Below are 27,191 nucleotides of genomic sequence, written 5' to 3'. Positions count from 1 at the left end.
GGTTTATTTAATACTTTCCATGTCAACCAATTCTGTACTTTGATTAAAATACCAGTCACAAATGAATACTACAAACGTAAAGAATTAATTGAGACGGAGGGAGTATGCAAAGTTTGATACTTTAATATCTGAATAGAATAGTTTGTCTGCTGGTATTGCTTTAGTTACTATAATGGGTTCAAATTTGTTGTCTTTGTTGTTCATAGATCAATCATGTGTAGAAAATGGTGGATCAAATTCTATGATTAGATAGCAATCAAAGTATGTATGTATGTTTGAAGAATCATTATCACCAAATTAGAATTCTGGGTTTTGCAAACTGGGTAATGTATGTAGTACAACCCGTCTTGCTTGTGACAGTTATAAGCTTGTGACCTCTCACAACCTTTCCCACATGGCCACATGCCCCTCCCACTTGCCCTATTATCTGACGTTACAAGCTTGTGACGGATTTTATCCATCCGTCACAAATGCTAATTTGTGATGTATGTATGTACTTGGGATTATGTGAATTTAGTTAGTGGCGGAGCCGGAAGTTGGAAAAATATGGGGTAATTGTTAGGTTTCTTATCATTTGAACCTTTTTAGTATAGGGTTGTGAATTGTGAGCTTACTAAGCTATAAGTTTTTTAGATTAGCTGAATTTAGTTGAATGTAAAACGTGGGGTCGTGAAACCCCATAACCATAAGGAATGGTTTGAAATTGCCAGTGATCCTATTAGGGGCGGACGCAAGAATTTATCGAAAGGGGTACAAATTTTTTCCCGATACATTATTTTTATTTTAAACCGCATTTTTTTATTACTGATTTTTTTTCCTCCCAAAAAATAGAAAAATAACTAATTTTAATAATTTTTTTAGTTTAAAAATTAGTATTTTATTTTGAACTTTCTTCTGAAATATTTAAATTTGAAATAAATGTACTTTGTAAATAAAAATAAATAATATCTCCTATGATAAGATATATTATATTCTAATATTTAAATAAATGCTAAACACAAGTGGTTCAATGGTAGAGAAGGTGGTATGTAACCTCGAGGTCAAGGGTTCAAACCCTGGGAGGAACATTTTTTACATATAAATTGTAGCTTACTAACGAGATGGGCCTTGAAATCATTACACGGTCAACTAAAGAGCTTACCAACTGAACCACATAAACCTATTGATTATTTCTGTTACTTATAAAAAATTCAGCAACTCTCCTATAGGACCGTCCTATAGCATAGGACTGGCCCAAAAGGAGAGAAGTCCAATTATAAAATATAATTTTATTTATATTTTAATTTTATTTTAACAACTCGACATTTAATTATAAAAACTAACACATTTAAATATACAAGTTATCAATCTAAAATTTGTGGTTATCAAAATAAAATATTTTTATACAAATTTATCGAGTAATCTATTTGGACTTTTGATTAATGGGCTAGTCTTATGAGTAAAAAGGTCTCACACAACAATTTGTGTAAAAAATTTATCCCGAAAAATTCATGGTGGGCACGTGCCCACCCGGGAAAGTTTTCATCTTTGACTCAAAAGTTGTAGAATTGTTGATGTTTTTGCATTTCATGCTACTTCAGCAGTTCAGCTCTTGTGCAAACCTACCTCTGCAATAATTGATTAGTTTTTTCACTCCTGGGAAACCTGCTGATCTTTCTGTGCTCTTGGAAGAATGGTTGCATTGAAGCAACTGCTACTGTTTAATATGAATCATTTAGACTGAAAAAATTCAAAAAGCGCTAGAAGGAGGGCTTGAACCTCCGACCTTGTGGTTAACAGCCACACGCTCTAACCAACTGAGCTATTCCAGCTTTTTGACATGCATAAATGCCTATAACAATTTACCTTATATCAACCACAAGTTATTGGTAGACACATGTCACAATCTCACGTTTTCAAGCCTATCGGACGGCTGATGATGACTAACCGTTGAGAATGAAACCCTTGAAAAAAATCCACACATTTCATTACCCAAATCACAAAATTGTGATTCATCAAGATTTGGGTGTTTTACAATGATCTAGGTACTTAATTTCTGTACACTTTCTAATGGGTTTATTTAATTTAATGTTTCCCGTCTCAAGCGATTCTTTACCTTTGATTAAAATACCCGTCACAGATTAATAAAAACTTAAAGAATCAGTTGAGACGGAGGAAGTATGCATTGAACTACTTTATTAGTTTCAATACTCATCCAATGGTTTATGTCATCAAAGTTTGATACTTTAATATGTGGATTCATATGGTTTGTTAAGTAGTTTGTCTGCTGTTAGTGCTTTAGTTACTATCATGGTTCAAATTGTTGTCTTTGTTGTTCATATCAATCATTTAATCATACTTCCTTCGTCCGAATCATTGGTTTACCTTTGAAAATACCCGTAAATATATAATTGGGACGGAGGGTGTATGTATTAAGATGGTGCAAATTAAATTTCTGAATGTTTTTAGAAAGTGGTGGATTAAGTTCTATGATTAGGGAAAGGAGTACCCTTTTAGGAAGATTTAACTTCAACAAGCATTTTATAGCAATCAAAATATGAATAATCATTATCATCAAATTAGAAATCTGAGTTTTGCAAATTGGGTAATGTATGAACTTGGGATAATGTGAATTTAGCTAGTGTCGGAGCACTTAGTTCAACTGGAGGGGTTGCTCTAGCTTAACTAGATGTCTCGTGTTTGAACCCTGGCATAGCCAAAAGTCCGAGATTTTGGGGTCCATTTTCTTTTTTTAGTATAGGGTTGTACTTGTAAGCTCTAAAATTTTGTGATTAGCCGGATTTAAGGAATATGAGTATAGAACCGTCATTTGTATAGAAATCTGTGGGGTCGCCTAACCACGTAAAGAATGACGTGATATTCCAGTGTTCCCACCACGACGGGTGCGGCTCAGGAATGTCTGTTGTCTGTACTCTAGTCATAAAAGTTGTCATCTTTGATTCAAAAGTTGAAGAATAGCTGATGTATTTGTTTTCCGCAAAACTCCAGGCAGTAACTGATTAGTTGTTCCCTCCTGGAAAAACTGGTGATTTGTCTGTGGTTTTGGACGAATGGTTGCATTGCAGCTACCGCTGCTGCAACTGTTTAATATAAATCTGGATCTCGTATCAGACGTGATCATAGTCTTTTTTTTGAGTTTAAAGTAGATCACAGAAACACACCTTGTGTCAGTTTGCAATCCCTCGGTAACCAAGTTTCGAGTTTTAGGGGTTCCAGGCCTCCAGCTCCATTATCATCTACCGTAAGTGAAACTAACCCATTTTTGGCTGGAAGGAGATCCGTTGTTCTCCCACCAACTTAGTTAAAGCCATCTAACATACGAAATATTTAGAATGAAAACATGATAGATCAATTCCTCGTCCCCTACCCTTCCCTCCCAAATTTGTATCCAAACAAGCTCTAAAGATTATTACTTCGTACTTGTCGTATACAAGATCCGCCTTTGTCATGTACCATATTTTAAACAGAAGCATACTTAGTAGCAGTCATTTGAAGCCATTCTCAACGTAATTTTCATTTTGTGCTATTTGTAGTTGCTCTCTGTGTTAGCAACAGAGGAGTAAGGTTGCTATTGGGGTAATGTTGTTAGGTCCCGTTGCCAATTCACGTTGGCACATAATATCTCGACATCTTAAAGAAGTATTTTTTCCTCACAAATTTGGCCACTCCTTTGATTATATGTATCTAAATGAATTGACAATATTTATCTTCCTTCCTAGTTTGCATTTTTAAATTTTTGTATTCAAACAGGCAATCAAATGACCGTTACTGTATTTAATTGTGGAAAACATACCGTCAAACTCAAATATCTTATCAATGGAACCCTTTATTTTATAACTGCAGTATTATGTTGCTTTCGTCTAATATTCTAGTGTTAATGCAGATTTCAAGGAGATACAATTTTGAAATATCCTGCTGCCCTTTGAACGAGGCTATTAAACGCAGTCGGAATCAGGATTGAGCAGTTTCACACAACAATCAACACATCAAATTACCGTTGAATGCGCTGTCTGACTTCCAGAACACTCCCGCTTCCAACACCTAATCTCATGAAGGGAAGAAAACTCTTTTCGTCTTCTTCCACTTCCCAGCTGACACCACCAACCCCACCTAAAACACCACTTGCTCTTGACGTTACTCACCTCCCTAAAGCCTCTGAAATTCTCTCCTCAAAAAGAGCCAAACGATCTCTCTCACAGATCCTGAAAACACACGACACACCTAACCCAACTCCACCTAAAACACCACTCACTCTTGACATTACTCACCTCCCTAAAGCCTCTGAAATTATCTCCTCGAAAAGAGCCAAACAATCTCTCTCACAAGTCCTGAAAACACAAGACATACCAAACCCAAGTTCAAATGAGTGGATACCTCTTAATTTAGGCAAATCAGAGTTGTCCTTGCCGTTAACTTTCCCAACAGGCCAGACCTTCAGATGGAAGAAAACAGGCCATCTTCAATACACGGGTGTCGTCAAGTCCCATTTAGTATCATTAAAACACCTTGATAATGGCGATGTTGCTTACCATATTCATGCCACTTCCAGTAGATCATCTGAGTGTGATAATGCTAAGTTGGCTTTGCTTGATTTTCTCAACACGGGTATTTGTTTGGCTGACATGTGGGAAAATTTTGCAGCTTCTGATGATAAGTTTGCTCGACTAGCACCTCATTTGGCTGGTGCGCGGGTTCTTAGGCAACAACCCTTAGAGTGCTTGCTTCAATTCTTGTGTTCTTCTAACAATAACATTGGGAGGATTACTAAAATGGTAGATTATATTTCTTCATTAGGCAATTTTTTAGGGACAGTTGAAGATTTTAAATTTTACGAGTTCCCCTCATTGGAACGCCTAGCTATGGTCTCTGAAGAGGATTTTAGGAAGGCGGGTTTTGGTTATAGAGCAAAATATATAGTTGACACAATAAAAGCCTTGAAATCAAAACCAGGTGGAGGTGATCAGTGGCTTATTTCCCTGCGTGATAAAGGTCTAGAAGAGGTCATAAGCGAGTTGTCTACTCTGTCAGGTGTCGGTCCAAAGGTGGCAGCTTGTGTAGCTCTTTTTTCTCTAGATCAGCATCATGCGGTTCCTGTAGACACGCATGTTTGGCGGATTGCTACAAGAGATCTCATACCAGAGTTGGCTGGTGTTCGTCTGTCACCAAAGCTGCACATTCGTGTTGCTGAAGCGTTTGTTGAAAGATATGGGAAATATGCTGGCTGGGCACAAACACTTCTCTTTGTTGCTGAATTACCTTCTCAAAAGGCCCTCATTTCACCAGAGGTTCTTACAGTTAAGGAGAAGAAAACTGTGTTATTGAAACAGTAATTAAAAATTGCAGCATTTGGTAGTTCATTCAAGTGTTCTTCAGTTGGTTACGAAGATGTTCGGCTTGAGCTGTGAAATGCGAAGGCCTTATCATTTGGAAGTCTGGAGTAATTCTGAAACGGCGAGTCTTCTGTGCAGTTTAGTTTAACCGCGAAAACTAATGTATTCCTCATCTTATTACATGGTTGGTGAACTGTGTGTTTACACACACTGTCTTTAAGAAGTTTTTGTGATTCTAAAAAATCGGTTTTATGCAGGCTGTCATTTTTGGATGTGAACATAGCAATACTCCATGCATGTCAAAATACAGATGAAGACAATCAAGAGAAAAATCCACTAGCATCATTAAATAGGTTCAATGCATTGTAATTTTTTCAACCTTTTCCCATTCAGAAGTAGGACTTCTTATCAACTAGGTTCAGCTATCAGACAAATTCAGACAATGTAACTCATATCAAGATCTTCATTATATATATGTCTTGGTTATAAACCTCACAAATGGGTCAACCAGGTCGAGTGCTAGTCGGGTTAGTTTTCGGGTTTGCAAGAATTTGGGTCAGATCGGGTCGGACCACTTTGGATTCGAGTCATGCTTAGGTGAATTATTATCAAATTATTTTAAAGAATATTTTTTAGGTCCTCCAGGACGAACATAAATGTGTCCTTCCTAACCAAAGATAATGATCAGTGTGCAACAATGAGACATTCGGGTTGGGTCATAATGAGCGGGTTAATTCGGATTAAAAGTGAAACTCGAGTTCTCAATTTGGTGTCAGATCAAGTTATTTGGGTCCATTTTATCAGGTCTATGTCTCCTCGATAGGAACATACATAACGGTGTCTATAATGGAAGTTGACTAAGCGAAAACGATTCAAACTGATTCAACTTAATTTGTGTACTCGAACATGACCCTCAGTCCAATTGACTTAATCCAACAAACTTTGTTGGCTCTAAACTAACCACTACTCCTAAATAGAAGTAACTCGATAACAAATCAACAATACTCCGTACAACATAAGCATACCCTAACTAAATAACTCGATTCAACCCAAACTTAATGCAAACACAACCCAAATTAATCCAGAGTCAAACTCACCCGATCCATATCCAATCCGAATAACCGTTTATCCGTCCCGATGACGTAATTCTTAACCAAGTGGGTCTATCCAAACTCTAGATGACTCAATGTGACAAAATTGACCACTTTGTACAAAATCTAGTGATCTTTCCCATAAATATGATCAGCAAATAACGGAATTATGGATCAGGAAAGGCATATCCTTTCTTAAGTTTGAACCCGCAACGCCGCAGTATCCGGAGTATATATTACCTAAGTTTATCATATTTAACGACTTTAGTAAGTCAAATACTAGTATAGTCAACTCATTTCCCTTTCAATTCTTCTTTAAGAATCTTCCCTTTTTTTGTGGATTACCCAATACTGCAATTACCCTATTCAAACATTCACACAGGTTAGTGTTCATTGCTGCAGGAACTTTTAGATTTTTAGTTATAAGGGTAATTTTTGATTGAACTTTAATTAATGTTAGTATCACCCCGTAGGCACACGTTAAAAAAACCGTTCTTTTGTTTAGAGTTTAATTAATGTTATGTTGAAAGGGTAGTTGTTATATTTTCTTGCTTTGGTGTGTTTGATGCTAATTACCCATTTCTTTTGTTTTTTTAATTGAACTTGATCAATGTTAGTATCACTCGGCACACGTTAGAAAAACCGTCTTTTTCTATAAAGTTTGTTGTTTTGTTAAAAGGTGTAGTTGTTATATTTGCTTGCTTTGGTGTGTTTGATGCTGATTATCCATTTCTTTTGATTGTTGATTGAACTAGGTCAATGTTAGTATCAGACTGTGAGCACACGTTAGAAAAGCCGTTGTTTTATTTAGAGTTTGTTGTTCTGTTAAAAGGGAAGTTGCTGAATTTGCTGATTACCCTTTTCTTTTGATTGTTGTTTGAATTTGGTCAATGTTATTATCACCTTTTTGTTCAAAATTGATTCAAGAACGGTCTTTTTGAATCTAGGGATGCTATGGGTGAGAGTTTTTGATTAAAGTTGATAGCTTTTGTGATTACTGCTGATATTAGTAATATAAAAGGGTGCGAGGAGTGTGCAGTTGTGCTTTGATTCGGTATTTTCGGTGCTTGGAAGCAGTATGACATTTTTTAGTTACTAGGGTAAGTATGGTTGAGTGAGTAAATCTGAACCATCGGAAACCCTGCATTAGCAGTTTATGCATTCAATGGTTGCTGTTGTTGATAGTGTTGGGTTTTAATTTTTCATTTGTTTTTTTTTTAAATCCAAGTAGTTGCGTCTTGCAAGCATAATGCGCCATTGGTTTACTTGAGGGTTGAAACTCTGAAAGCTACTAATTTTCCGAGCTGAAGACTTCGAGTAACCTTCAGTAATACCCTAATTGCATAGATGGATGTTTTCGCAATGTATCAAAATACTTGACAGTTTACTTGCAGTTCAGAGTCTTGAGACTTGATATTTGTTTGTTACAGCAGTCAGAAAAAAATATTTTGAAGTCAAAAAAATGCATCTTATCATTTTTGTGATGAGTAAGCAACTCGAAAAGTGTATCTAAAGATTTTGACCATAAGGAAAAGACAATTACACAAGATGGAGAATTTGTTCCAGTTGCCTAAAATTTTAATAATTTCTCATCTAACAATAAAGGGTAGAAAATGTTTGTATTAAAGGATCTCATATCGTTCTTTTCGAATTTAGAACTTGCTAAGCTGCATGTAACCAACTCTGTGTGAGTTTATAGCCTCTTCTTTGTATGATTTTGTCATGGTTTGTTCTGCTTCCTGTACTATCATATACTTTAGTATAATTCTGCAGAAATACTGTAGCAAAAGTGATAGGAAATTGTCAGCTATTGGAGGGCATAAAAGCATTTCACTAACAGTTTGTTGGCTCTTCGACTGTGTGCAGTCAATTTTGTCAGGAGTCAAGGGGATGAGAGGATTGTTATTTACATTATTTGCAGTTCTTTGGAGTGGGACAAACTTTCATTGTGCAGTATCCCATGGAGATCAACCTCTGTCGAAAATTGCTATTCACAAGGCAACAGTTGAAGTCCATGAGAAGGCTTATATCACAGTTTCTCCTTCGATAATTGGACACGGGGTAAAGCTTTTTTTTTTAAAATCGGGCAAACTTAGCCTGTATATGAGTAACTGATATTTCATTTTGTTTTTATCTTGTTAGATTTTCAAACAAAAATGACCATATATGCCATTAACGTGCTTTAAACTTTTATCTAGAGGAATAGCATCGAATGGGTTTCTGTGAAGTTCAGCTACCCCAGTCCAACAATTGATGATTGGATTGGTGTGTTTTCTCCCGCTGATTTCAGGTAAAGAGCATTTGTCTTCTTAGGCTGAGCCAACTTGATGTCAATTTTGTTGCGGTTATGTGACAAATATGAAATTTTGTAAGAACATACTAATGACCCTCCCTTTTGATTAATGATCTTCAGTGCATCTACTTGCGTACAAGAGAATTCGAAAGTTATACCTCCTGTTCTATGCACTGCTCCTATAAAGGTGGGTGTGATGTCTTTAATTTGGTTGGTCGATCAAGGCCTTCCATTGATTATGATCAATCATGAGCTTAAGTGCATTTAATCACGACCACTTGATTTATATGGTTCTAAAGGACAACTAATGATTTGCTTGCAGTTTCAATATGCAAATTTCTCAAGTCCTAAGTATGCGCATACGGGTACTGGATCTCTGAAGTTTCAGTTGATCAATCAGAGGAGTGACTTTTCGTTTGGACTGTTTACTGGTGGACTACTATATGTGCGTTTTCGGTACTTTTAATCACCTATTTCTAGATTCCATGTGCATTATGTTCCTATCGGATGTATTTTATTACTCCGTAAAACATAAGTCACGTAACAAGAGGTGATGCACGTTTTGAAATACTTCGTTGTGCAGCTTATACTGCACTTGATTGTGTATTGTGTACCAATACTTGAAATATGAGTTTCTCAAGAAACCTTAACTAGTGATAAACATGTAGTATTGTTTTTATCTTTGATTATATCCTTTAAAAATGAACTAAGACTGGTCATTGCCGTGGTTTTCTCCTCTTCAACAACAGCCAAAACTGGTTGCTGTATCAAACGCCGTGTCTTTTGCAAATCCCAAGGCTCCTGTTTACCCCCGCTTGGCTCAAGGAAAATCATGGGATGAGGTAAGCTTCACTTTATATTAGTTCTTGTTAATCATGCATATTTAATTTTATTCCAGAGAACCGAAGCGAATCATATGACTGTTTATTCAACAGTGCATATCAGGCATGTACAGCAGTACATAGTGACTAAATTTTTTTATGCTGTAATTTAAGCTATCAGTCACTGTTCTAAGTGTGTGATCCTTAACGTAAATGGTAGCTTATATAATTTCCCTGAAAAATATTATGAATCAATATTCAGATGACTGTTACATGGACAAGTGGGTACTCAATCGATGAGGCAATTCCTGTTGTTCAATGGGGTTTGCAAGGAGAAAAGAAGATCATTTCCCCTGCTGGAACACTAACTTTTGATCGTACGAGCATGTGCGGTATGTGCGCTCTAAACTTCCTCTCATGTATTTGTTGACTCGTTCATGCTATTCGCTATATAGACCCTCTGACATATTTTACTGAGGTAAAAATTGTAGAGGGTAGTCAGGGCTCAAGCTGTTTGAGTTTTAGATATGTTTCTTCATGCTGCACCATCACTATCTAGGATGCCACTGTTTTCAGGATCTAGATGTGTCATGTATTAATGTATAATAGTGTCCTCATCCGATACCTTTTTCAAGGTGTATGGTGATGCTTGTAAAGTTGTAATGCATGGTTTTGTTCTGTTATTGTCTTCTTTAAAATTTGTTTCTGTTTTCTCGTTCAATGATGATCGGATTCACTAGAAGATTCAATCCTCTACTGTATATACGTTCCTAGTATACCTTTTGTGCCAAGTCTATGAATTCCTACGCTGATTTTGTACGGCTGATATTTCTAACATGTAGTGCCACAGGTGATTAATTTGATTGCTTATTTAGTTATTTGGCTCATACTGTGAAGTCGAAATTCCCATGAATTTGAGAATTTTATGAATTTGCAATTCAACCATATGATCTTACATCATATATCTAAGTATCTTTCAACTTGTTAATAGTCCCATTGACATTGATATACAGGTGCACCGGCAAACACTGTGGGGTGGCGTGATCCTGGCTTTATACACACTGGTTTCTTGAAGGAGCTGTGGCCCAACTTAATGTATGTTATTTTAACTTTGGTGCTTTTTTTTTGTTGAATAAGCTATGACTACAGTCAACATTTAGATAAGAATCAGAACATATACAAGCTTTAGGGACGGGTCAAATTTTATTCCTCGATCAAGTTAATACGTTTAAGCTTCTTCGCATCCATTCTTGTTATAGATTATGGTTTTTTTCATCTATGCAGGTACAATTATAGGGTGGGACACAAAATGCACAATGGCACGTATGTATGGAGTGAAGGAAATGAGTTTAGAGCATCCCCTTTTCCCGGTCAGGATTCTGTGCAAAAGGTCGTCATTTTCGGAGATATGGGAAAGGTAACATACCTGCACTGTGGATACCTTCTTAGTTCTTAACCAGTGAGTCTTGTATAAAACAGCCTTACATGTAAGACCAACCCAAGTCCTTTTTAATCATCATTTAATTATAGGGTTAACGCCTTAATAACGGGTTAGCCTCATATGCGAGACTCGGTCTAATACGTTTTTGTGTTATTGTACTAATTGCATTGTGCAGCCATGTTTTTTTCCTTGTATTACTTGGTAGTAAGAGTAATTTCCCCTGTTCCTTCATTCAGGACGAAATAGATGGCTCCAATGAATACAACAATTTCCAGCGCGCTTCTCTAAATACCACTAGGCAGCTTGTCAAAGAATTGAAGGACATTGATATAGTCTTCCACATCGGTGATATCTGCTATGCTAATGGCTATCTATCTCAGTGGGACCAGTTCACCGCACAAGTCGAGCCCATTGCCTCAACTGTACCATACATGATTGCTAGGTCACTTAATTTTTTCAACCTTTCTCTAAACATCAAGTTTGTATGTCGGTGCTTATCAAGTCTCATAGTTATTTCATTATTGCAGTGGAAATCATGAACGAGACTGGCCTGGATCAGGGTCCTTTTACCAGAGCTTGGACTCAGGAGGAGAATGCGGTGTCCCGGCTCAGAATATGTTCTATGTTCCTGCTGAAAACCGGGAAAAGTTCTGGTAGGTCTACACTTGATGTCCTAAATTCAACTTTGTCAGTGTATTGTAGTCGGGTTTTGCAAATCAGCTTTGGTGACCTGATGTTTGAGATAATTCCCACTTTGGTGACCTAAAATGTAATTTAACCAAAATTTCATCCAAATAACATTTTTGGTAAATCATACTCCGTAATAAAATAGTCTTCCTTTTTGGCAAAAAACAGTGAAAGTTCAACTTAATATTTACCTTTTTTATGAGTTTTGCACTTTATATCGAAGATATCCTTAGTATAGATGGGACTTGGCCGACCAAATTGAATTTTTCTTTTATTCATCTTTAACATTGAAATTACTGGGACATACGGAGTATCATCTGACTAAAACGCGTCATCAATTTCCATGGGCAGGTATTCCACAGATTATGGAATGTTCAGGTTTTGCATAGCGGATACAGAACATGATTGGCGGGTGGGAACAGAACAATACAATTTCATCGAGAATTGTCTTGCATCTGTAGACAGACAGAAGCAACCGTGGTTGATTTTTCTTGCGCATCGTGTTCTTGGTTATTCGTCATGTGAGTTTTATGCTGCAGAGGGAACATTTGGGGAGCCTATGGGTAGGGATAGCCTTCAGAACTTATGGCAGAAATACAAGGTTGACATTGCCATTTATGGCCATAGTCATAATTACGAGAGGACTTGTCCCGTCTATCAGGTTATATTCCTTTCCTCATCTACTCATTTTTGTCTGTGCATTGAGGATTGCTGTCAAACCAGTATAGTTGCAGAGCCAACGCACGAGTTTTAAAATTTGATACTCCCTCCGTCCCCGTCATTTGTTGTCCTTTTCCATTTTTGGGTGTCTCGGTCATTTGTTGTCATTTCTATTTTAGGAATGCATTTGATGAACAATTTGCTCATTCACACTCAATTTGGTCCACATGTCATTTAGTAATTGGCTCTCTCCTCTTTTCTTGGTCTTTATGCCAAAACAAAAGGACAACAAATGACCTGACCGGGACAGAGGGAGTATTTTTCTATAACATTTTGAAAAATCATCTTCTGATTAATATTTTGAGAAGTTAAATCGTGGGTGATACTTTTTGTAGAGCCAATGTACGAGTCAAGAGAAGAGTCACTACAAGGGAAGCTTAAATGGGACGATACATGTGGTCGCCGGAGGTGGTGGAGCCAGTCTAGCAGAGTTTTCAGACCTGCAGCCAAAGTGGAGCATTGTGAGAGACGTCGATTATGGATTCCTTAAACTCACTGCATTTAACCACTCGAGTTTGTTGTTCGAGTACAAGAAGAGCAGTGACGGGTCAGTACACGACTCGTTCACAATCACTCGGGACTACCGAGACATATTGGCGTGCGCAACAGATAGTTGCCCTGCCACAACCTTAGCATATTAGTGAACATGTACAGGTACATCAGAATCTGGGATAAACACACATACCGATATTCAAGTAATCATGTATCCCTTCAACCATACCATCTTCATAGTTAGTTCTCCATGCTTATTGTTTTGTTGCGGACTTCAGATTCGCACTCTTTCAGTTTTTCAGATAATGAAATTTTAATTTGGCCTGGTTACCTCGGCGCTTAAGTCCAGAAACCGAAAGCAACTTGGTCCGATCCTGAACAGGTTCACGTGTTCTTGTGAACCTACAGCTTTTATGTTTGATTTTGTCATGCATAGTTTCACTGCTTTTAATCGTGCCTCAGACTTTTTTTCGGAGGTTACATCTAAGAATGAGCGGAAAAATTCTCGTATTCCCTCCGACAAACCGTCGCAAAAACCTTTAGTCATGATTAACCAAGCTACTTTGTCAATTACTGCAAGTTTTAGTCTCTTTTTGTGGTACTGGTACCTTTTTTTGAAGTATGGTGCAATTCTTAGGTAAAAATAGCGTAAATTTGTATTTTTATGTAGAAATAGGTACACTATATTTTTCATGGGAACCACAAAGAAATTTTTCTGAATCCGCTACTGACTGGCACATACTACATACGAAGTACTACATAGTCAAGTAAACGTAATTGTCTAAATGTTAATCATGCAGCTGTGCAATAAACAACAAAATCAAAGTGGAATCTTCTCAAAAATATTCTCAGATACTCCCATGTTTCAATTATTTAATTACATAAAACATAAAAAATAAATAAAAACATAACTTGGTAGTATTTGAAATTCTAGTACTCCCTTGTTTCAATTATTTAATTACATAAAACATAAAAAAAAAAAAAAACATAACTTGGTAGTATTTGAAATTCTAGTACTCCCATGTTTCAATTATTTAATTATGTGAGTTTACTGTCAATTTTATGGGTCTCTTTAGCCCTTCAGCAAGTAAGAACAGATGGTGATCAGCCTCTATCAAACATTGCAATCTATAAAACCGAATTTGCGCTTCATGATATGGCCTACATCAATGCATCTCCATCTGTTCTTGGAGTCCAAGTAAGTTTTCCGAGTTTATGTTCTAATGATACCGCGATTATTATGCTATGCTGTCATTTTTTAGTCTTCTGATGTTGTTTACTCTTACTGAGGTGAAGGGTGCAAACTCGGAATGGGTGACCTTAGATTTTGAGCACAGTGAGCCATCTACTGGTGATTGGATTGGAGTATTTTCGCCTGCTAATTTCAGGTATATCATTCATTCAGTTATATAATCAGCATGTTTGCTATGGAGTAATGTTCAGAAACTCGTGGTAAGTTTGTGACAGACTAAGAAATCGCTGCTACTGTATACTCCGTATTAACTAATGAGTTATGGTTTGCAGTGCTGCTACCTGTGCACCTGAAAGTGCAAGAGCATTCCCTCCTCTGCTCTGTACTGCTCCGATTAAGGTTAGTGCGTGACTGCGCAAACACGCCTAGGCTTCTATACTGTCTAATACTACCTGAAATTATGAAATCTGAAACAAATATGAAATATCTGAACTCTAATTGATAATGTTTCGTATGTAACCTTGTAGTTTCAATATGCAAATTACTCGAGTCCTGAGTACAACAAGACTGGCAAAGGGACACTGAAGCTTCAGCTGATCAATCAAAGATCCGACTTTTCCTTCGCCCTATTTACTGGCAGCTTGTTGACTGTACGTTTGATATTATCGCTTTCTGTTGCTTCGGCCAATTTTCATTATGAATAGTTGGAAAACATATCTGCGGTTTCAGAGGCTGTAGGTTGATGTCTTAACAGAAACTGCGGTAATGTTGTTATTATGCTGTAACAGCCGAAGCTGGTAGCAGTCTCCAACCCAATAGTGTTTGCTAATCCAAAGGCGCCACTTTACGCAAGACTAGCTCAAGGGAAACTATGGAATGAGGCAAGAATCATTCCACCCTTTTGCTATTTATATCATCTTCCTTAAACTGTAGGCCGCAAAAAAAAAACTGAAGCTTAAACCTGATGCTTAACACTAAATGCAGATGACTGTAACGTGGACAAGCGGGTATGGGATCAATGAGGCAGAACCATTTGTTGGATGGGGACCTAAAAAAGGGGAAAGAACGCGGTCACCAGCTGGGACCTTAACATTTCAGCAAAATAGCATGTGTGGTATTTGAATTTTATGAGCTTCAACTGATTTCCCGAAACTTCTGTAACTATAATTGTCTTAAATACACACTGCTGTCAAATAGTGTTTATTTTGGGTTACTGATTTCGAGACAGAACAGTGGGCTAAATCGCAAATGTGCGCTGCACAGGTGCTCCAGCAAGAACAGTGGGCTGGCGTGATCCCGGGTTTATACACACTAGCTTTCTGAAGGAGCTTTGGCCTAATTCTAAGTATGCTATTCTCCCTATTAGAGTCCTGGAGTCTAGAATATTACGTGACACCGTTTTCTAATATATACTGCAGGTATACTTATAGATTAGGCCACAGGCTATTGAACGGCACATATGTGTGGAGTCGAATGTATCAGTTCAAATCATCTCCTTACCCGGGTCAAGCGTCTTTACAGAAAGTCGTCATTTTTGGAGATATGGGCAAGGTCATAATATTTCTGTTTAGTGGTTTTCACAGGACGATTGCCAAACGTATGACTGTATGAGCATCAGTAATTTAAGCAGTGGTTTTGCAGGATGAGATTGATGGGTCAAATGAGTACAACAACTTTCAGCGTGGCTCGCTGAACACCACTAAACAGCTGATCAATGACTTGGAGAACATTGACATTGTATTTCACATAGGAGACATATGTTACGCGAATGGGTACCTGTCTCAGTGGGATCAGTTTACTGCTCAGATTGAACCCATTGCCTCTAAAGTTCCCTACATGCTTGCCAGGTTCCTCACTTTCTTCTGATCCTTGACGATATATTCTGTACCCGCTTTTGTCCTGACAGAATCCCATGTTGTCGATACAGTGGAAACCACGAGCGAGACTGGCCAGGATCAGGTTCCTTCTATGGGAGTGAAGATTCAGGAGGAGAATGTGGTGTGCCTGCTCAAGCAATGTTTTACACTCCTGCAGAAAACCGAGCCAAGTTCTGGTATGGCATGGTAGAGATGGCCATCAGCACGGGCTGACCCGGGCCAGCCCGGACCCAGCCCGTCTTAACCGTTATTTTATGCAACTTGGCCCGACCCGGCTTTAGCCCGCCGTTAACCCTGGCCTGGCCCAGGCCATGAAATTCCAGTCCGGCCCGGCCTTGGCCCGCCATTTTAGCAAAAATAAAAAAAATAAAAAGTAAAATGGTTAGGCCCGCCAGCCCGACCCACCATTGGCCCGCCTCGGGTCCTGGCCCGGGTCAAGCATATCACAGCTCGGCTCGGCCCGGCCAAGCCCGCCCTTCCCCCTGGCCTGGCCCGGGTCTGACTTGGAGAACCCGGCCAGCCCAGCCCGAGTACAGGTTTTTGGCATCTGAAAAAAAATCAACTCTCTCTTTGAATAACAGCAAAATAATGACCAGGTCCATTTGAAATTGACCCCACCTGCAGGTATGCAACAGATTACGGAATGTTCAGATTCTGCATAGCCCACACAGAAGAAGACTGGAGAGAAGGGACAGACCAGTACAAATTCATTGAGCACTGTCTCGCATCAGTGGACCGACAAAAGCAACCATGGCTTATCTTTCTTGCTCATCGTGTACTTGGTTATTCGTCTAACCAGTATTATGCTAACGAAGGAACCACGGAGGAACCTATGGGAAGGGAAAGCCTTCAGAAGCTATGGCAGAAGTACAAAGTTGACATTGCCATTTTCGGCCATGTCCACAATTACGAAAGAACATGTCCTATTTATCAGGTAAGGCTAAATCCTCATTTTTAGTCAGTAAATCTTATCACTGTATGCTGAAATTCTCCTCCTGACTACTGCTAATACAGAATACCTGCACGCGAAAAGAGAAAGATCACTATGAAGGCCCCTTGAACGGTACCATTCATATTGTAGCGGGAGGAGCAGGAGCAAGTCTTACAGAGTTTTCCAGTGTTCACCCCAAATGGAGCCTATTCAGAGACTTTGATTATGGCTTTACGAAACTCACAGCATTCGACCATTCAAACTTGTTGTTCGAGTACAAAAAGAGCAGAGATGGTAAGGTTTACGACTCCTTCAGAATATCGAGAGATTACAGGGACATCTTGGCTTGCGCTGTTGATAGCTGCGCCCCGACCACTCTTGCTACTTGATTAAGCAACTCACTGCATTCTGCTGTTACTGTTTTGTGCTGTTACTGGTATTGATCAGGCCATCAGGGACGTCTTAAAATAAATGCAGGCCCCGTTCTCCAAAAAAAAATGAGGCCTCAAATATAAATGAACAAACGTACTATAGTTCCAAGGTTTGGACTGAATTCCGTCAATAAAGCTTGTAAATTTGATGACCAAAACCAGCAGTTATGTTTATATAATACGATTTCTTTACAATTTGAGACTTCATTTTACAGTAAGTGGATTATATATCTGATATATTATACCAGATGGTATAGTTTTTGAGCATAAGATAAAGTTTTTGAGTTTTGTTTTAAAAATTATGAGTTTTATTAGAAAGTTTTTGAGTTCATTCTTTTCAACATAAAACTAAAAAAATTACAATATAAATCAAAAACATTACCTATAAACTCAGAAAAATTTGAGTTTTGACGTCAAAAAACTAACATGTAACTTTTAAACTTTATAAAGCTCGAAAAAAATACACAAAAACTCAAATATATATGGAGTCTGATGTAATATATAATCCTTTTTCTCCTCATTTTAACAACAATAACTGGATCTTTCAAATTTGTTAGACAACCCAAATCTTTACAAAAACTTCCTAAAATAGAAAAAATTGTTAATAAGCAAACATGATAAATGAGACAAAAGATGATTAGCAATTGTTAACCGGATTTACTCAAGTATGAGTTGTAAAATTAAAGTTTTACACGTTGTAAAAAAAAGTTATATTGGGCATAAAGTAGTTAAAATTTCATTTAAAAATATCATGACAATAACTCTTATTTATTTTTTTAGTTTTTTATTCTAAATTTCATTTAATCCACATAATTAAAATTGTCTTGAGGTTTAATATTCTTTCTTTTCTCCTATTTGATAAACATATGTTCAAAAAAATAGGTTTTCACAAAGAACATATAATTCTAAAATAAAATTAAGGTGATTAAATCTATTTGATAAACATATGTTCAAAAAAATAGGTTTTTACAAAGAACATATAATTCTAGAATAAAATTAAGGTGAACATTTTTAATCGAATATCTTTTCGATTGCTTCATCTTTTAAGATTCGTGAAAATAAAGGTAAATCTTTCAAATTTTATGAATGATATATATGATATTTATTTGTTAGTATAATCCCTTTCTTTTCAATTATCGTGCATGTAACCTATCTTTAATTTATCATGTATGTGATCAGAAAACAAAAAAATGTCCATGGTTGTGCCTATTATTCATTTAGTCATGACCATGATATATTATACGTATAGTTATATACGATCACCTACATGCATTTTCTATTAGGATATGAAATTTCTCAATTTAATATGAATTAGACACGAAATTTATTATTGGAAAGACTTTGAAAAGCTTTTTTTTTTTTTTTTTTTTTTTGAAAAGACTTGGTATATCTGATGTTACTTTTCCTGGATATCTACGTTATCTAGTTATTAAAAGTAACATCGGACGTACTATCTACGTTGTAACATTGGAAAGACTTTGAAAAGTAACATCGGATGTACTAAGTCAAGTCATGAAACCTGGATATCTACGTTATCTAGTTATTAAAAGTAACATCGGATGTACTATCTAGGTTATCCAGGTCTCATGACTTTACTTTACGTTAGCCGACATCTGCATGTCGAGTTAATGGTTACTTGTATCATATGGAGTAACAATTTGTAATGCTAGAGAAATTGTTTAAGAATGCTTACATTTCCATATGATGCAAGTAACCATTAACATTTAACTCGACATGCAGATGTCGGCTAAGATAATGCTAGCAAAATTGTTTAAGAATGCTTACATTTCCACAACCTTACAATATGATACAGGAGACGAAAGGAAAGAACTGTGACGATACTAAACACGCCTCATATTTCTGAAATTCGAAAGAAAATTACATTGTTGAGATGGTTGATGATGATCTAATACGTCAATTATCAGAAAACGGAAGCAATCCTATCTCAGCAACTTACCTTTCCGATACTCCGGAGCACGAATCCAACTCGCCACAAAAAAGTTGGCGTTTGATGTTTCCTGAAGCCGCAAATGACAATAATACAACAGAGGACGATTCACCACCGTCTCCTCTGGATAATGACGCCCTAGACGTTATTTCCCCGTCTATAGAAGATTTAGAAAGTGCGCGTAAATCAACTTCCTCGTTATCAGGGTCTTCATCCGATGATCTGGTTTTCCCTGGAGAAAATCTTCTCAAACATTCAGATGCGAGTAATATTGAGGTTCACAGTGGTACGAGTCCTAAAACATGTTCATTATTACTGCACAGTCCACCGGTGCAGGAAATGTGCAGAGACGGAAATTATGACGTAAATAGGATCCCTTCTGCAGTATTTAAAAGGAGTAATTCTGGTGTACCAGGAGAATGGAGTGTAGCGTCTAACGACTCTTTATTTAGCCTGCAACTCGGTAATAATGCAAGTATTGATAGAGAACAATCCATATTGCTAAGCGGAGAGTTTAAGAAACTCGAGGATTTAAGTGAATCCAGTGAAGAGACGGAACCACCTAAGTGTCCGCCAACCATACCAACCAAGTCGGGTAAAACTTCCATTAGTTTATCTGATTCTAACGATGTTGAAAGTGAAGGTAGTGAAGAACAAACCAGTAAAATAATAACAGAGGAAGCTCATGAAATGTTGACGAGAATAGACGGAGAAGAAAAACAGCAACAACGACAAAGCGTACATTCGTCTAGTGTCTCCTTAAGATCTAATACAAGCGAAGATAGCAATTACTCTTTTGCGTTCCCTTTGTAAGTTCCTTAATTTCTCAACTACGCGTACTTTCTTGAAAACACGCGCTAAGATTCTCATAATTACGTTTTTTGTTCTTTAGATTAGACGAGGGAGAAAAGAATATCATGCCCAAGGGACCTAACTTTCCAATGTCGCACCAACCGATTATCTTCCCAGAACAAAAAATTTCGCGCAGAAAATGTTGCTTTTACGGATTACCATGTTGCGGTTCTTTATGTTCGTTGTTCTCGTGTTTCTCATGTTTCTCGTGTCCCTCTTGCACATCCTGGACGTCGTGCTTCAGTTGCAAATCTTGCACATCATGCTTCTCTTGCGGTTCTTGCAGATCGTGCTTCTCTTGCTTTTCGTGTAGCTTATGTCCGTTTTGTATCTCTTGTCAAACATGTCGACTTTCTTCGTGTTGCTCAACAAAAAAGAGCCTTTCGCTAAAATGCTGCTAGATGATGTATAGTTCTAAATTAGGTGCTTTTGTATGTGAATTGTAGACGAACTTCGATTAGTATCAAACAGAATAGGAGGTTCTCCTATTTTTTTGTATGCTCGTTTAATTCGATTTATTCAATTTTATTATAAAGTCGATTGTTCTTTGCATTAGTGAAAATTTCGTACAAAACAACATAAATATAAGAACACGGATATTTGACATTAACTAATTAAGTTAAATAAGCTTTGTATTATTCTGACATTAATATAACATGCCGTTGTCCTTCACAACGCCGTTTCTCATCAAACAAAAAAAAAAAAAAAAAAGATCCGTCGTAAATATAATTCCTCTTAAGAAATATGAAAAAAAAAATTATCCTGGTACATGAAATAAAACTCTACATGAAATATCTCAATAATAGTATACCTTTTCGGGTTAAAGAAGGGAGATGAGCAATAAAGGGTATGGATGCTTCATTGGAAAACCGACGAAGAAGGGCTAACAACAATGTGCCTAAGGGGATGCTCAACGTCTCTCCCTCCGGCATGCTTGACGAAATCTTTGGGCGACAGGAAAGTGCCGTGACAAACACACATTATCCGAACTTGCTCTCCTTTACCGTACCTATATAATATTCCCTCGACTTTTCTCCCGTTTGGTCCGTCCCCTATCGTGAACACGCATGGCATGTCCTCAATCCCGCTACTTGACCCCGCCTCTTGTTTCTTATTCTCACTCGCAATCATAGGTTGCTTTGATGAGCTCTCAGTCTCGGGCCCAGTCCCGCCTCTTTGGGAGGTGTCGCCTTTGTTAGTCAAAGGACTGCCCGACATTTCCTGGCTAGGTCGGTCTTGCAGGGATTGGATACTAGCCGGGCTTCTTGCTTCACCACAGCTGCTGGAGGCTAGGAAACAGTCCCATAATAGTAGGTTAAAAAAATTTATATTACAATCACGTACGCAGGAAAACAGCCTATGATAGGTAACTTTATATGTTTTTACCAAGGGTTAAGAGTGATTGCCATAAGCGGGAGCCTTTAAGGAACTGACATAATGTCTGTTGAATAAAACAGTTAGAAAAACATAACATGCTTACACTGTCATATAAAGATGTCATAAGACGCAAAACAAATTACTCTTTTCAGGCATATAAACTCGAGTAAGTTGAATTAAATCTCCTAGAAGGGCGGCAACACCAACGACATCAACTCATTACAGCATTGCTTTTAAAAGGAAAGTTCAGAAAATAAAATTAACAATAAAACTTCAGCAGATGATCAGGAATCAGGACTCCAATGTGAAAACAGTTTCCATAGTCGAGTAACAAATTGCCACAATTGCACATAAATGGACTCACCGGAGACAAAATCAGATCTGTGCAACCAACCACGGATTTAATTTTATGCGTAACAGAAACCATGGACGATTTTTAACATTGCCTAGATTCAAACAGTTGTCAAGAGGCCCCGCGTGATTTTTCAGCTATGTTCGCAGACATTTCTACCTTTCATGAGTGATTATATTCTCTAGTCTCTACTCTCTCAGGGAAGAAAAATCAACCCCTCGGCCCCTCCCATACTTTCGATAAAAGGCCTTCAAAGGGTAATCAGCGTAATCATATTAGATGGTAGCGTTAAAGACAACTTTGCCTTATCAACTATTAACCCCCACCCAAAAAAAAAAGGAAAAAAAAAAAGGAAAAGACGGTAAAAAGTTTACAAGTCACACTAGGAGTCTTACCATTCTACGGTATGATGAAAAAACAATCCTGAGTGGAGATACTGTAGGATGCTTAATCATAAAGGTATGAGACATCTTCCACTTAGAAGGGGGGGATCCATTTCAAGGTTATTTATTAAGATGACGACATGACGTTGTATCCAATATAGATAAATGGGTCCCTTCAATCCGATTAATCGACCAAACACAAGAATTGTTCCTTAATTTTCGCTCAAATCCCATCATCCAAACAAGGCAAGGCGTAACTGTAAGCCTCTTTATTTACACTCTAAAGTCCATAAAGAAGGCACAAACATGCAAATGCTACGGTACAAGTAGCAGCAGTCAGAAAAAGGATAGCATTTCCCTCAGGGACGAATTGCTACGTCATTAAATCTACTGTCCGCATTGCATTCGAAATGCCAAAGATGTAAAATTTAGGTCCAACACTCACATATGCTTCAAAGCTGTGCATCTAGAATAATACTGTATTTGTTATTAAGAATTACCTTTAAGGGTTATCCTGGGAACAACTAGACAGATTGAGCTCTTCAATCGGAAAAGCTATAATTGTCTCCCCATTTCAAAGCATTAAATTACCACTCATTTAGGCAAGAGTTGTTACGGCGACATTACAGCCCTAGGTCTTGCCTTGTTTGGAGGACAGGAGAGGGTAATTCCACGAGTTGGTCGGGTTAATAGGATAGATTGATCAGTTCAAAGAAAATAAAATAAGATGGATAGAAGGGAGAGAAATAGGACAGAAATGGAAGGATCGTTGTATTTCTATTTTCTAGATCTTCCATGTGTTGAAAAAATCCTCCATTTACCTCAAACCACCCGCTGACCAACCAAGAGAAATTGTCCCTCTTTATATCCCTTCTCTCGCTTTCCCTCCATATCCATCTATCCAAACAAAGTCAAAACGAAAAAGCATACACAATCCTTCAATGCTCATAAAATTGAGATTACCATACCCATATAAGGATACGTTTAAAATATCATCTTGATCAAGCGACACCATAAAAAAAATTAATAATAAAAAAAAAAAGCCAAACCAACAGAGTAAATAGGCATGGCGTGATCGCAAAGTCACCCAGTAGATTTAGATTTAACAATAACCTATGATACAGCTCACACTACATGGCCATATTCATAAACATCGACAGAATGAATAGTCATGACGTGATCGCAAAGTCACCGAGTAGATTTAGATTTAACAATAACCAATGAAACAGATCACACTACATGGCCAGAATCATAACCATCATCGACACCTCTAGGCCGAATACTGTGCTACAAATCTATTAGGGAAATTAACCCAAACTAACTTCAGCATTAGATAGCCTGCGCAGAGCAGATTAATAATCAGTCACAAAAACTCATACCATCACTTTGACTTCATCCAGATTACACCACAGAAAACAATAAGACGACATTACCCCATTTCCTCAAGGGCTACGGCAAATTGCGTGGTAAGGGGAGTCGGATGTAAACTAGATCCAATACCAGATCTCAGTAACTCAAGACAAAACACACAACTAATCATAAGCATCACATCTCAAAGATCCAAACTTTAAAATTACCAAAACAATAAATCAACATAAATAAATTATAATTATAATTAAAATTAAAGTTCTCACCTTGATGAGTTTTGCTCTCAAGCTCAGAAGTCCCAGAAGATGCACCACCCCCTTGTGATTCCCCTGAACCCTGAGAAGACCCTTGCTGACCCTGACCCTGACCTTGACCCTGACCCTGACCCTGACCCTGGGCTTGGACTTGAGCTTGGGACTGACCTTGGGCGATCAAAAACCCTTGCAAACTACCAAAAGTAGTCCTCCTCCCCTTAACCTCAACATTACTAGGAGGCGGTGGCGGAGGCGTAGATGAACCAAACAAATTCCCCATTGATGACCCAATAAACTTATTAGTAATCCCCAAACTTTGTTGCTCTCTTTCCAACCTCCCTCTAAACTTCATACTCTCCACATTCACCCCCTCACCCCCACTCCCACTCCCACCACCACCACCACCACTCCCACCCACCCCACTATCCTTCATAGCCCTTTGTTTTTCGGACCGACGTCGTTTTGCTTCCATTCTCCTCAATGTTTGAATCTCCTTCCTTTTCCTCCATTCCTCCTCGGTTTCGACTGGTAAAGATGATGTTCTCACAAGACTAGACACACCACTCCTAGTACTATTTGCCATTGTTGTTACAATTGGTGGTGGTGTAATTCCTCCTCCTCCTCCTACTACATCATCATTATCCCTAAATAAAGGCATAGTACTTGCAATTGATGATGACCTAATTAACCCTTTATTAGATTTATCAACACCAAATTTTCCACCTAATGATAACCCTAATCCAAGATTCAAACCACCTTCATCTCCATCACCATCACCATCACCAACATCATCTTCATCATTATTTTCAATAATATTTGAATCATCTAAACTAATTATCCTTGATGATAATCTTTGTAAAAGATCTCTTGGATACTTACTAATTTCAAATGACATATTCTCCATTTCCTTACTTCTTACCCTACTACTACTACTACTAAGATTAATATTATTATTATTGCTAATACTAATGCTTAAGCTTGTGTTAGAGCTCACTAATTCACCCATGGGTTTTTTACTCTTTGATGAACTGTCCATCCAACAACAACAAAAACATGAAATTATCAATAAAAAACAGATTAAACCCACCAAAATTTGAGCTTTTTTTTTTGCTGAAAAAACATGAAATTATGAATCAAAAGCAGATAAACCCAAAGAAAAATTGAGCTTTTTTTGGTGGAAAATATAAAAAGATTGAAACTTTGATAACAATAGAGAAGAAAAAAGATTACCCAGATTTAGCAATTCAAAGAAAACTTGAAAAAACTTTGAATTTTGTTGAATTGCTTCAAGAAAAGACGCAATCTTGTACAGTTCAACACGTGTAGAACTTGAACTTGTTGCTGCAACAAAACGTTTTTTCTAGGGTTCTGTTTTAATTGAATTTAATTCTCATTTCATTTGCTTGCATTTTTCCATTTTTCTTCACACAATTTTTGTTCTTTTTTTTTGAAAAAATTGTTTTTTTTTTTTCTCTGAATTGTTCAAAATTCAGAGAGGGAACTCTCAACTATGCAAAGAGATGAAACCCACTCTTCCTCCCTGAATGATTGGAAAGAATAGTGGAATTTATTTTTTTTAAAAATAACGTTAATTAAATCAAACTTATTAAAATTATTATTATACAGTTCACCCTTTTCGTTTTAGGCAATTTATTTGTGACGGACACTATACGTCACAAGCTTGTGACGGATAGTGGCCGTCTCACAATAATGTTTACAGTCTACTCTTTTACGTTTGCAACAAATAAATCGGATTTGCGACTAAGAGGGAGTATATGGTTTTGGTTCGCAATATTATGGTTTTGCATCTTTAGTAGGTCTTGTAAAATTGACTCAAATTCGACACTTGACTGAGAATTCGAGCATAACTCGTAACCTGAATTACTATCCATTATCCCTAAATAAACTTATGATAATAATAAACTCGAAATGACTCAATCTTACACGAATTATGTCAAACCTAAATGATGCCCCAATTGACTCAAACTCGACACTTGAACTGATAACACGAATTTAACTGATAATAATAAAGTCGAAATGACTCAATCAGTCAATCTAACTCGAATTTTATCAAACCTAAAACTATCGGCCCAAATTGACCTGCTTGTCATGTGTAAAATAAGGTCTTGTTTGGTAAAATAACGGATTAATTTCAGCATAAGCAGATTATAAATGACAGATTTTATCAGAAGGTTTGACTAGCATATTACAATTAACATACTTAATTTAGTGTTTGATAATTGACAGATTAGAATTAGTAAATTGTTAATTTTCTTTGTAAAATGAAATAAACTTTCTTATTTTACAATATGTTAATCAATAAGCAGCATATTTACCCCAAATATCCTATTTCAATATGTTATTTACTAAACATTAAAATTAGCATATTAATTGGTCAAATATGTTAAAAACCTTAAATATGCTAAAAATCGGTCAATATACCATTTATCAAACACCCCCTAATATTCATTTAATTTAATAGTGAGTATGAAGTCCTCCGTAGTATTTATATAAGACCATCTTAGGGCATTAGCAATAGAGGTTTGTCAAAGAATTTGTACGATGATGTGTCCATTATTTTAGAGGTTTATCTACAAACTCTTTATCGTCTATTGCTAAATGCCCTTACATAGTAGTCTATTCGGAAATGGAAAGAGTATGATTAAAGAAGAAAAGAATATACTAAAAAGACTAAAATACCCAAAAAAAGGAGACAAAGAAAGTAAAGAGAAATGCCATGTGGCAATGATATGATGGTGAGAGTGACACGTTTCGTCTCCCTGTTGATCCAAACATAATATTTTAAAATATATTTTGGAATAAGTGACTATTATACATTAATTAATCAAAATTAACTATTTCTTCATTAAATAATAAAAAAGAAAAAAGGAAAAGAAATAGAATGAGATGAGTAATTATTTCAGGGGTTGTTCGGTTGTTCCTAGATGATGAAAGGGTTGACACGCGTCCAATGACATTCTCATTAACTACTTGTTATAGCTTAAAAAATAACACTGGTGATATTTGGAGTTAAGGTGGTAATATTTGGCTTATTCTGCTTTAAGTTGGTGGATATTTGGTCCATTTATAACTATAGAAGACGGTTATGCACCGTCTATAAAGAGAATTTGTGATGTTTTAATTTGTTTGAGATTAACGTCTTGTTTGACTGTCCACCCAATCTATGGAAATTCTAAAATTCAATAAATTATTGTTTTGGGAAAATGAACGCGGTGCCCTTCAACTTTGATGTTTTGTCCGAAATACCCAATTTTTTGATCCAGAGAACTTTAAGAGACTATAACTCGTGTTTACGAGCTCAGAAAGTGACGATTTTTTTTTTCAAATTTA

At 37.0% G+C, this 27,191-nt stretch overlaps 5 protein-coding genes and 1 non-coding gene across 9 annotated transcripts; 4 read left to right on the top strand and 2 right to left on the bottom strand.

Moving 5' to 3' along the window:
• Positions 1-1,718: 1,718 nt before the first annotated feature.
• On the top strand, positions 1,719-5,594 carry LOC141644092 (N-glycosylase/DNA lyase OGG1). Its single transcript, XM_074453539.1, has 2 exons — positions 1,719-2,024; positions 3,884-5,594. The coding sequence occupies exon 2, from the start codon at positions 4,002-4,004 to the stop codon at positions 5,328-5,330; it is 1,329 nt and encodes a 442-aa protein (XP_074309640.1). The 5' UTR covers positions 1,719-2,024; positions 3,884-4,001; the 3' UTR covers positions 5,331-5,594.
• TRNAN-GUU (transfer RNA asparagine (anticodon GUU)) lies at positions 1,738-1,811 on the bottom strand. Its single transcript has one exon. It is a non-coding gene; the product is annotated as a tRNA-Asn (tRNA).
• A 717-nt stretch (positions 5,595-6,311) lies between the features above and the next one.
• LOC141644091 (putative inactive purple acid phosphatase 1) lies at positions 6,312-13,227 on the top strand. The gene is made up of 13 exons (XM_074453538.1): positions 6,312-6,803; positions 8,288-8,482; positions 8,620-8,711; positions 8,835-8,901; positions 9,037-9,159; positions 9,464-9,556; positions 9,798-9,927; positions 10,549-10,630; positions 10,820-10,952; positions 11,213-11,418; positions 11,504-11,629; positions 12,015-12,324; positions 12,719-13,227. The coding sequence occupies exons 2-13, from the start codon at positions 8,312-8,314 to the stop codon at positions 13,022-13,024; spliced, it is 1,839 nt and encodes a 612-aa protein (XP_074309639.1). The 5' UTR covers positions 6,312-6,803; positions 8,288-8,311; the 3' UTR covers positions 13,025-13,227.
• A 592-nt stretch (positions 13,228-13,819) lies between these two features.
• On the top strand, positions 13,820-17,366 carry LOC141644090 (putative inactive purple acid phosphatase 1). 2 transcript variants are annotated; one of them, XM_074453536.1, is made up of 12 exons: positions 13,820-14,073; positions 14,172-14,263; positions 14,400-14,466; positions 14,595-14,717; positions 14,856-14,948; positions 15,052-15,181; positions 15,331-15,412; positions 15,486-15,618; positions 15,709-15,914; positions 15,995-16,120; positions 16,569-16,878; positions 16,959-17,366. In XM_074453536.1, the coding sequence occupies exons 1-12, from the start codon at positions 13,897-13,899 to the stop codon at positions 17,262-17,264; spliced, it is 1,845 nt and encodes a 614-aa protein (XP_074309637.1). In that variant the 5' UTR covers positions 13,820-13,896; the 3' UTR covers positions 17,265-17,366. The 2 variants fall into 2 exon arrangements, with proteins under 2 accessions (XP_074309637.1, XP_074309638.1); XM_074453537.1 differs by lacking the exons at positions 14,595-14,717; positions 14,856-14,948.
• A 742-nt stretch (positions 17,367-18,108) lies between these two features.
• Positions 18,109-20,650, top strand: LOC141644089 (uncharacterized). 2 transcript variants are annotated; one of them, XM_074453534.1, is made up of 3 exons: positions 18,109-18,370; positions 19,120-20,063; positions 20,147-20,650. In XM_074453534.1, exons 2-3 carry the CDS (start codon positions 19,198-19,200, stop codon positions 20,505-20,507), a joined length of 1,227 nt encoding a protein of 408 aa, XP_074309635.1. In that variant the 5' UTR covers positions 18,109-18,370; positions 19,120-19,197; the 3' UTR covers positions 20,508-20,650. The 2 variants fall into 2 exon arrangements, with proteins under 2 accessions (XP_074309635.1, XP_074309636.1); XM_074453535.1 differs by having other exon boundaries at positions 19,120-20,267.
• Positions 20,651-20,689: 39 nt separating this feature from the next.
• LOC141644088 (ninja-family protein AFP1-like) lies at positions 20,690-25,434 on the bottom strand. 2 transcript variants are annotated; one of them, XM_074453533.1, is made up of 3 exons: positions 25,071-25,434; positions 23,853-24,868; positions 20,690-21,395 (listed from the first exon to the last, which is right to left on the bottom strand). In XM_074453533.1, exons 2-3 carry the CDS (start codon positions 24,844-24,846, stop codon positions 20,965-20,967), a joined length of 1,425 nt encoding a protein of 474 aa, XP_074309634.1. In that variant the 5' UTR covers positions 24,847-24,868; positions 25,071-25,434; the 3' UTR covers positions 20,690-20,964. The 2 variants fall into 2 exon arrangements, with proteins under 2 accessions (XP_074309634.1, XP_074309633.1); XM_074453532.1 differs by having other exon boundaries at positions 23,853-25,380.
• Positions 25,435-27,191: the final 1,757 nt, after the last annotated feature.

This window comes from Silene latifolia, chromosome 2 (genome assembly GCF_048544455.1).
Source record: "Silene latifolia isolate original U9 population chromosome 2, ASM4854445v1, whole genome shotgun sequence".
NCBI classification, from domain to species: domain Eukaryota; kingdom Viridiplantae; phylum Streptophyta; class Magnoliopsida; order Caryophyllales; family Caryophyllaceae; genus Silene; species Silene latifolia.
The sequence above is the reverse complement of the archived record's forward strand: the minus strand, read 5'-3'. Positions and strand labels throughout refer to the sequence as shown.